The 11,564-nt window shown below is 32.7% G+C and overlaps 1 protein-coding gene across 1 annotated transcript in view; it reads left to right on the top strand.

The window, feature by feature from the left end:
• Positions 1–7,434, top strand: part of LOC125032343 — a 17,163-nt gene extending 9,729 nt beyond the window's left edge. The window contains exons 4-10 of the mRNA XM_047623440.1: positions 3,236–3,402; positions 4,001–4,109; positions 4,385–4,482; positions 4,925–5,038; positions 5,622–5,742; positions 6,331–6,489; positions 6,993–7,434. Coding sequence (XP_047479396.1) covers positions 3,236–3,402; positions 4,001–4,109; positions 4,385–4,482; positions 4,925–5,038; positions 5,622–5,742; positions 6,331–6,489; positions 6,993–7,087 — 863 coding nt within the window. The 3' untranslated portion in view covers positions 7,088–7,434. The remainder of the gene's footprint in view (positions 1–3,235; positions 3,403–4,000; positions 4,110–4,384; positions 4,483–4,924; positions 5,039–5,621; positions 5,743–6,330; positions 6,490–6,992) is intronic.
• The last annotated feature ends 4,130 nt before the right edge of the window (positions 7,435–11,564 follow it).

Here is an 11,564-nt window from a genome sequence, read left to right as displayed (position 1 = left end):
CATTACAGCTCCCCATTTGGTAAATGTCAGATTTCAGATATTTCACCATCGTCGACGGGCAGAAAGCATAAAAAAATTATCATACGACAGACAGAATCGTTTTGGCTGGCTGTGTTATAGCTAGGTCGAGCGTGTCGAGTGAGAGTAACCAACCCGCGCACACACACGTGTACACCAATACACGTACACGCCAATAAACGTACATAACAATGCAACGGACAATGCGTACATACACCAGTACACACATATTCCCATACACATACACGCCAATACTAGTATACACGAAACACTTAAACTCCAAAAACACACACACCAAAGCACATACACGCACTAAAACACGAATGCTCTATTTACCTCCTCTCGACTAAGACAAAGTGGTAATAAACGTACATTTCAACTCTTAGTATCTAAAAACTACCTTCCGGTATACCAGTAAACGTTCCTTATTTAAACTGTTATTATCTTAAAACGACATGTCGATCCATCAACAAAACGTTCCTCCTTTCAGCTATTAGTACCTTAAAACGATTTTCTGATGTGTCAATAATCGTTCCTCATTTCAGATAATAGTATCTTAAAACGATTTTCTGATGTTAATAAACGTTCCTCATTTCAACTGTTAATATCTCAAAACGACCTTGCGATGTGTGTGTATGTTCTACAGTCAGGCGTTTTCGTTGTAACACCTGACTTCACAAAACAAAAGGGAAAGTTATCTCAGGGAGTTTTCCAAGTGGGATATTCGGCCTCGGCATACGAAACGAGAGAGAGAGAGAGAGAGAGAGAGAGAGAGAGAGAGAGAGAGAGAGAGAGAGAGAGAGAGAGAGAGAGAGAGAGAGAGAGAGAGGGGGGGGAGGGAGGGAGGGAGGAGGAGAGAGGGAGGGAGGGAGGGAGGGAGGGAGGGAGAGAGGGAGAGAGAGAGAGAAAGGGGTAGCGAGAGGCAGGTAGGCAGACAGACAAGCAAGTAGGTAGGTAAGTAGGTAGGCAGACAAGCAGGAAGACAGGCAAGAAGGCACGCAGAGCAGGATGGCAGGTAGGGAGGCACACTTTACAAATACATTACCTATAGCACTGCTATTTTCAACTTAAACGAATCTACCGTAAAACATACAAATTTCAAAACACATAAAAAATCTTTGCCTACCCATAACACGGTTATCATAACTGCAATTTTACATGTCAACATCGATGTCATCATATCGCCATACGCTCGTTATCCTCCTAAATTTTCGACAAGCATTAATAAACCATAAATACAAGGATTAAAATTTAACAAATATTAAAAAAAAAAAAACTCTACGGGCATCACCTTCCAACAACGGAGGAAAAAAGAAAACGGAACTTAGTCTCTCACAATAACTCATTTAACACACGCGCGCACACACACACACACACACACACACACACACACACACACACACACACACACACACACACACACACACACACGTACTCATCATAATCCCGCCACATACGAAATATGGATATCGATCTCCATTCATGAAAGGGAATTTACTGCTCTTGCGTAACTCCAGAGAAATCACAACACTTGCATGCGAAATGGCGGTTGCACGATGATGACGTTATGCAGACAGGGTTTCGAGGGGAGGGGGGGAGAGAGGGAAAAAGATTGTGAAAAAACATTTAAATAAAAAATAAGCGAGAGAGAGAGAGAGAGAGAGAGAGAGAGAGAGAAAATCTATCGTCTGGGTCGTGTGAAAACTTAAATGAATATCGAATGCATTATATTTTATCAAGGTGAAGATGTTCTGACGAATATGTAAATATCAATCAACACTAATAACTAATCTGTTAATTATCAAAAGGCATTATCATATCAAACTATTATTATAAACCTGTCAGATATCAAATAACTAACATCAATAACCTGTTAATTATCAAACATCACCAACTTGTCAGTAAACAAATAATTATTACCATAAGTCTGTTAATTATCAAATACTCATAATCTCAAACTTGGTAATCATCAAATAATTATCGTCAACCAAGTATTTATCAAAAACTCATCATCACTATTCTGTCAAAGGATCACCATCACAAACTTATCATAACAACCCTATTAAAAAACGATAATTATAATCACCAATGTACAATGTAATATTACAAGATTCTGAAAAAACTTATACATATATATATATACATATATATATAAAACACTCTCAACATATATATACATAAATCATTATTATTCAAATAAAAATTCTGTTACAGAGTGCAGAAGCCCATACACTGTTTTGTGTCAGTTTTGTAATATATACATACATATATATATATATATATGTATATATATCTTTTTTTAACAATCATTAATTCACATGACTGTGATTCCCAGTCTTTACACGTTGGAGGAACCCCTTCGATATATATATATATTATATATATATATATATTTTCTTCATATTCCAAGGAACCCCTATATATATAATATATACATTACAATGCATATTATACGCAGTACTGACTGAAACGTAAGAGTGTGTTGGCGTCTGGAAAGCGTAACGTGTTGTCGAGTAAGAATTATAAATGAAGATCAGTCATTTTGTAAGAACATAATTATTTTAGCTTTTTTTTTTTTTATATCGGAACCCCTAGTGATAGTCGGCAGAACCCCGGTTGAAAATCACAGATATATAACCCCCTCCCCCCGTCCCTTTTTATCTCTATCTGGACTAATAACTTCACACTATATCAGCGTTAGTGTAAATTAACTTGCAAACGTCATGAACTAGTTTCTGATTTCCCCGCTCATATAGATAATATATCCTGATCATGATTAATAAAGACAGAATGACTTTAACATCCGATACGCTGTCTAGCTATTGCAGATGCATTGCAATACTTCTGCAATACTGTTTTGACTTAAAAGGGTACTTTAGAAGGTTCATATAAATTTATTTTGAATAGTAATTGTCTGATTACAGACTGAACGATTATTTGGAAAAATAATCTAAACAATCTCATATATGATCAATTCAGCTAAACAAACACACACACACACACACACAACACACACACACACACACACACACACACACACACACACACACACACACACACACACACACACACACACACACACACACACACCTTACTACAACAACAAATAATAATAAAAATAATGATAAAAAAAATACAACACAAAATCCCCAACACACCACCCGCCCGAGCCACGCCACACAAAAAAAGCCAATTCGTTTTATCCGCATTACGTTAGCAGCCATGAGGAACGACTGCGGGTGGGAGGCGACCAGGAACCGCACCTACTGGTCTTCTCCCGGACCTGGCAGTGAGGTGGCGACGACCGGGGCCTCCTGTGTCCTCAATGTCCGGAAACTGTCCAGCAACATCTGCTCCATCAGGCTGAATTTCTCTAGGTTTTCGGTGAGTAGAGGGTGAAGATAGTTGTGGGTGTCTAATAAGCGTCTGTTGGTGATTATGTAACCGGGAATGCTTAATTTCATATCGTGTTCATATTGTATATGAATTATGTCATATCCCTAACATTCTCTGTAAGGAATGACATAAACAATTATATAATGCCAAGTATAAATAGTTTATTACATTCATACATAAATTGTTATATTCTTATAAATGCTAATTAAGTAATACCTCATAAGAATGCCTCTATATATCAGCTATAAGCTGTTCACTTTACATAATAATTTGTCTTAATTTCCAATTCTCTATAGTCATTCCTTCATCTTCCACGCCCTTTGACGCGCTTCCTTGATTTTTATTTACTACCCTATAATCATTATTCCAGTCTCTTCCTCACCCTTAGACATTAATATTCCTCAACTTTCAACACATCCCAATCCTTCTTCGATTTTTCTCACCATTGGATTCCCCCCCCCCACCCACCACCACCACCATTTACCTTCTGCCACTATCACAAAACCATTCTTCCTCTTAAACTCACCACTAAGTAATCATTTTGCCTTGATTTTCGACACTGCAAAATCTTTCTCCCTCCCACCAGCTCACACCACCTAATGAAGGGAACTGCCTGAGAGACCACCTAGCTGTGTCTGGACAAAACATAAACAACTTTATCCCCAAACTCTGTGGAGAGAATTCTGGCCAACATAGTGAGTTAATTATATTAATAAACTACATTATTAACTACATTAATACATCTATTATAAATGTACAAAAAAATAACTGGTACTGCAATAAAATTGGAACCATAATCTATTATCACTTCAACATGTTCACTGTAAGTGAATTAGTCTTTGATCTATCCCATTTTTTGTTTAACAATTAAAAACCTCAATAATTTATAGCAAAACCTTTAATAATTAACAAACCTTTATCTGTCTTTCCTGAAAATTATTCTTAAACTCAACAATTTTTCTATCAACAGTGTACATTGACGTAGACACTGTCCCAGGACCCGTGGAATTGAGAATCAACACTGTAGGAAGTGGTTTTGATCGAGAATGGGAGATAGAGGTAACCCAGGTAAGAATTATGACATACCAAATAATATATTATACAATATTAACAGCATTTCAGGTATGCTTGTGTAAAAAGGTATGGATAAGAATGAAAAGCTTTCAAATGTAACTTTTCCATACCTATATATATTAGAATGAATTTTTGGTAAATATGTAAAAGAAAATACACCAATTTCCACAATTTCCATGGATGGCAATTTGCTTCTTGATTTTCCACTGATCTCAAGCCAAAACAAGCTAAAAGAACAACAGCAAAAAAAAATAACCAAAGATAAAACTTGCTTTTAATGCAATTTCAAGAACGTTTCCAAACCCGGAAACTAAATACAAAAAAAAAAAAACTCTGTAACTAGAGACAAAACCTACAATCCTTCTCTAGCTAAATGAAGACCAAAAACTCTTCTAGATAAAACTTTGCTTTAAAAACGCCTTCTCCAATGTTTCAGATCGAGTGCAACAGCCTTTACAGACCGCCCAATAACTGCCTTCAATACTTCACGGGAAGCCAAGGAACCTTTTCCTCTTTCAATTACGTTCCAAACTTACCCTCGCAATACTTGGTAAGTCGGCGTAATTCTTATATCACTGATCGGCCATTTGTATGAAATGATTTCCTAACAATTTTATGGATATAAACTAAGCTGAGATAGCTCTGACAAAACAGACAATATAGACATGGTATAATCCTAACTGTTAAAAAAAAGGAACCTGACATTTAAAAAAAAATAAATAAATAAATAAATGGAAGAAATGGAAGAAATATAAATAGTTCCCCCCCCCCCCCCATTTTGAATCTTCATCAATAATTTTCCTTTTTTTCTATACTTACAAAAAATATTTTCTTCTCTTCTGAACATTAAAAGATATACTTTCCCTCCTGAATATTTGCCAATATATTTCTCCCACTTTTCTTTTCTTTTCTTTTTTTACATTTAATAATACAGTTACCAGTTTTCACATTTACATATTAATTTCTCATTGTTCTTTTAACATTCACAATATATATTTTCCCCCCATTCACATTCACAAATAAATTTTTCCCTTTCTTTGCATGCCCTAAAATTAAATGTATATCTGCTCTCCATGCAAACTTCAAAAAGAAAAAAAAAGAAAAAGAAATAAAGAAAAAAATGTTACTTCCAGAATAACCTGAACTATGCTACCTGCATACGGAAAGAGGCTGGTTTTTGTTCCATTGTCTACACAACGACACCAACCTCTGCAACACAGTCCTTTGAACTGGTGAACTTTGTCATCTCTCCAAGTAAGTGCACAAGCTGCCCATGACAGTAATAATTATGATGATTGATAATTGATGATGATGATGATGATGATGATGATGATGATGATAATTATAAAGACAATAATAATAACTAGTTATGATAATAAAAAAACAACAATAATAATAATGATAATAAAAACAACAATAATAATAATGATAATAAAAACATCAATAATAATAATAACTAAATAATAATAATAATAACTAAATAATAATAATAATAATAATAATAATAATAATAATAATAATAAATTCACAGCTTGAAATGTGACCATGTTGTTACCTCTCTTATCAAATACTCAATCTATAAAATGTGATTGCCTTATTGTTATATACATTCTCTGCTATATAAAACATGAAATGCAACTGCATTACATGTGTCAGCAACTTCATTTTACACCATAAAAGTTCTCAATTATTAACCCTAAAATGTCTGAGCTGAATACCATCTACAACTACGGTAACAAATAATATTCCTATTCAAACTTCCTGTTAAAACATGAATTCCCTTCTTACAATTTTTCTTTTCCTATTTTACTTCTGTATTATGGTTTTTCATTACCTCTTCAGCAGGTGTGGCAACGTCTGTGGTCCCAGCAGGAGAGGCTGGCATTGGCCTTATTCAATGTCCTGACGATTTTGTGATACTGGCTGGAACCCGACTGTGTGGGGACCGGTTAAATGATGGTTCGGCTGTTCCAACAAGGACTGATAACGGGCCAGTGACGGGTAAGACTGGGACTACGCTTCTGTTGTTTTTATAGAGAATGCAACAAGAAACTACTTTTCACACTCTGTCAAGTACTATATTAAATTCCTCTTAGCTTCCTTGTCATTTTTAATATTCTGACAGCAACTGAACTGAATTTATGCCATTATTTCATTATATAAATAAACCTTCTTTATATCTATAGAAAGATCCCCACCAGTGGTCACAAGCTTTATGCCCAGTTATTAACAAGTCTATCACATGCACAAACGCGCACACACGCACACACATCCTTTAACTTAGTCCATGACATTAACACATTTTTATCTATAGAAATATCACATAATAAAATACCATACGTAGATAAACAAATAAAAAATAACAATATTTACACCCTACTCTCATCATCCAAATACATTTCTTGGACAGGAAGACCCCATAACAAAAAAAAAAAAAAAATTATTTTCTCATCCAACGAATAAAGCCGTCAACAAAGACTACATAATTTCTTCTTTTGTTCCAGACACTACCAATGGGCCCTTCATCGTCCAGTTCCGAAGCAATGGGCAAAATGCAGGACAGGGGTACCAATTAACATATCAGCAAATCCCGTGCTAGCATTATAAATATTAGTAGATATATAATTTCTGTAATAATCTTGTATGAATAATGTATATAAATGTTCTGTACTTTCTGTATATAAATGTATAACTGTAAGCGATCATGATGAAAATCATTTGTAAAAAGGCATTCAGGAATGTTTGAGTTTGTAATGTAATAATAAGAAAGTTACTGTACAAAGAAAACATTTAATAGTACTTGTTTGTATATTTTTTTTAAATAATTAGAGGAGATATTAAAAACCTGCAGTCTTTAGATCTTAAGAATTATATATAATCTCTATATCTTAATGGAATGTTCGTAATGGACAATTCCTCATATATCAAAATATAATGCAATTTTTTTTTTCTTTTCTTTTTTATCCTGATTTAACAATGATGAATATATCAGCTTCAAAACACCCAACCTCAAAATATGTTAGCCCCCTCAAGTTATTTAAAGAGCATATAACATACAATAACAGTTTCCATTTTTGATTACTTATATCACTCCCACAGATCCCCATCCTATTTACTTATTTACTTATATCACTCCCACAGATCCCCATCCTATTTACTTATTTTCTTATTAGGAGCTTGTCTGAACTTCTCTATTTGATTCATTTATTTGTTATAAGTTATGTGGAGTTTGTACTTATGCTTATTTCATCATGAATGTCGGTGATACAATGAACAGCATAATACTTTAAGCATGCATAACTAATGAGCAGTATCACTGTGTATTTACAGAATCAAGGTTAAATGTGTATAATTAAACATTTTACAATATGCACTCTCAAAGCAGCAAAATCCAAGATTTCAATTAAACTCTTCTTAAAATAATTACAAATACCAATATAACCGACTCCCACTCAGACAAGCTGGCTTAGAACTGCTAATTCTCGGACATAAATGGTGTTGCAGAAGTCCGATTCCTTGCCAAGAAGGTTATTTGTTTATCTATATCAGTGCATTACAATATTACTCCATATTATATACCAGTATACATTATAAGTAGAGATATAACATCTACATGTAATTCCATATTTTACCTATAAGATATCATATACGAATGTCTCAATTTTTTTACCATGGTTCATTAGTGGAACTTTACACTGCTTTGAATAAAATATAAACATATGCCATTTGTTTGGGTTTATATACCTGCAACCCATACTGTACAGAATAAACAGTAAAACATATGTCAGAATACTTATACAAAATCAATGAAATATATAAGTATATTTTAGTTTATGACACAAACTCCATTGCTGCATAGTTGGAAATTTTAGGATACTTCTTCCCAAGGACTTTAGGATTCAACAGTGAGAATGTTACCCAAATGGATGCCCTTTTAACCTTAGACCATGGTCAGGATTCAAACTCACTCACTTGAAAACTCAGCTGCACAGGCACCTACTTCCACTGCAGATCCTTTGACTACATCAAATGTATAGAATGGGTTTTCAAAAAAAACTTCTAATTGCAAAACTATACCCAAGAAAACATACCTAGGATTCTTACAAATGTAAATGTAAAATCTATGCAAACATGGCCTAAAAATTGTTGAAAGAAATTACTCTAGGCTACTGAAAAATAATTAATGATTCATCATATCATTTATGTTTTGTATCCTTGAATCATGACTAGCAAAAAATTGGTCTGCATCTACAAATTCAGATTTCGAAGCCAACAATAACTTCATGAACATGTAATTTTCAAAAAGATCATTCTCCCTCTTGTTCGTATTTATTTGTGGTAACAGTCTGCCACCTATTCATAAGAAAATCAAAATTAGGGGATATGTTCAGCAGAGAAAAATGCCTTGTTCCATCATGATAGTTAACATAAATTATTTCCTAATACGTTTCTTGTACAGAAATCATATTCTAATAGAGAAAACTTAACCCGAAATATAGAACTTTGTTGCTATTTCAAATGTATAGTCCTGCTCTTGAGAATTTACAAATATTCTAAAGTGCATCATATCCTGTACTTCAGTATAGTCTGAATGTAAATAAACACTATGCAAGACCTAAAAAACAAAGTAAATTATATTTATTGATTTTCCTTTTATCATCATCCCAATTTTATCTGAGTAAAAGAAAGTGATAATAGATGTAAACAAAAAAAGAAAAGAAAAAAAACTGCATACAACATAGAGGAATGTGAACACAGGAGGTGCCAGTTTCAAATTACACTAAACTATAGCAAATTTAATTTTACAGAAAACATACGTTTTGCAATCTTAAATGAACATATAATTTGGATTAAGAATTAACATCAAAGCATGTCATCACTTTACTTGCTTTGTGACTGATCATTCTCAATTATTTTTTTTTTTAAGATTAGTTTTTCTGACCACTGGCATGAAACCTTTTCTACATTAGCTTTTCAGTTTGAAGCAATAGTAAGTAATCCTCTAACCAGCTTTAATAATCATGCATTTACTTCATAAAATATAAACCAATAATGCAATCTTTTTATGAAGAATAACAAATAGAGTGGAGTTTATTACAAGACTAATAAAAATAATTTTTTTTTTTTTTTTTTGCAAAACGAGATAAAACTGAACCATATTCCAGTATCCTACACTTTCCACTTTTCAATGACTTTTATATCATAATATGGGGTGGTCTACAATAAAGAATACAAGTCCATAGTGGATCACTGTCTAACAGTTTCCACAGCCTCTTTGCCATGCACTTTGCAAAATAACCCTCCTTCATCTATACACTGACAATATAACTTAGTAATTTTTCATATATCATTCGACAATAAATTACAAAGGTCTACCTCTAAAGTAAAAAATAAGTATATAATAAAAAATAAATAAAATAAAATAAAACTTGAGCACCAACTGCCACACCAATCGGCATGAAACCAGCAAATAATACAAGCCTGTTATCAAGGTTTTCTTTCACCAAGATACCCTTCTCAAAAACTACATTGCGGTTAACTAGACTATCGCAAAAATAAATAAATACATCAAATTCCCAATGCAATAAACAACCTTGATCAATCATCAATATATTTCTAAAACTTAAAAACAACTCCGACATAAACTTAACCAACAAATGACAATCCTTTAAGCAAAAGTAACATGCACTATCTACAGCAATAATAAACATAATACAACGGTTTTCTCAATTGTAACCTGCATGTAAGTAGGCATTCAGTTCTCACAAACAATAAGCTTGCCTGTAGAAAGACTGGCAGTGCAACAACTTCATAAATATTGAAGTTTCTGAGTAGAATCTGATATACTGAAAATCACTAAATATCGTGCCATTGACCTGTGCCTCCTATGATCATAGTTTAGTTAGGAACGATCTCCCTGCCTGCATGAAACAAACTGAAACACTATAAACATAACCTACCATATTAGTACTACTTGTCAGATACGAAACACGAATTTACAATACACAATACACAACTCTCAAGAATTTAAATACCCGCTTCTACCATCTCAGAAAGCTTATCCTGATGAAAAACACTCCAAAATATCACTTATCCCAGAAATATAAACCCCATTCTACAGAGAAAACCTGACATTCACTCACCAAAATCACAGCCAGTCACAATATTTCACACAATCAATAGAAACACAACACCTCCCACGATCAGCTGACAGTTCAAACGGACGTCGTTAACTCCGGGTTACATTCCGTTGTTTTTATCTCTATTTCTTATGAGAAAATGAAATGTATTCCATTCACATTAAATAATTTACTTTAAATTAAGTCTCGTGTCATATTTGATGCGATATTAAAGTGGATTTGAAAGAATACGTAAATATTCTCTATTACATAAGCTGATTGTATTCATTGTCGAAAGACTGCGATGCAAATATTAGTGAAAATGTTATATTCACTGAATATGCTTTCCTGTGATGTTATTTGACATGGAATTCTTCTTAACATGAAACTACAGCGACATCATTCTCATTACTGTAATTATTATAATCTGTATTAATACCATAGTAATTATAAGTTTTATTTTCATTATTATGATAACAATTCATATTATTGCTGTTGTTAGTAGTACCATTATTGTTGGTGTTACTATTATCATCATTATTTTTTTAATAATGATAATAACAATAACAACAAAAATAATAACAATAATGAATATTATTACTATTATTATCATACAATAATAATGATGCTAATAATAATAATAATAATAATGACGATAAAAATAATAGTAATAATGATAATAATAATAGTAATAATAATAATAATAATAATAATAATGATAACAATAATGATAATAGTAGTAATAATAAGAATAGTAATAATAATGATAATAATAATAGTAATAACAATAAAAAAATAATGATAACTATTATTGTTATTGTTGCTGTTGTTGTTGTTATTATTATCATTATTACTATTATTATTATTATTATTATCATTATTAATATTATTATGATCATTATTATCATTATTATCATTACCATCATCATTGTCATCAATTATTATCATCACTAATAT

Source organism: Penaeus chinensis, chromosome 14 (assembly GCF_019202785.1).
Source record: "Penaeus chinensis breed Huanghai No. 1 chromosome 14, ASM1920278v2, whole genome shotgun sequence".
Taxonomy (NCBI): Eukaryota; Metazoa; Arthropoda; class Malacostraca; order Decapoda; family Penaeidae; genus Penaeus; species Penaeus chinensis.
Note: the sequence above shows the minus strand (reverse complement) of the source record. Positions and strands in the feature narration are given on the sequence as shown.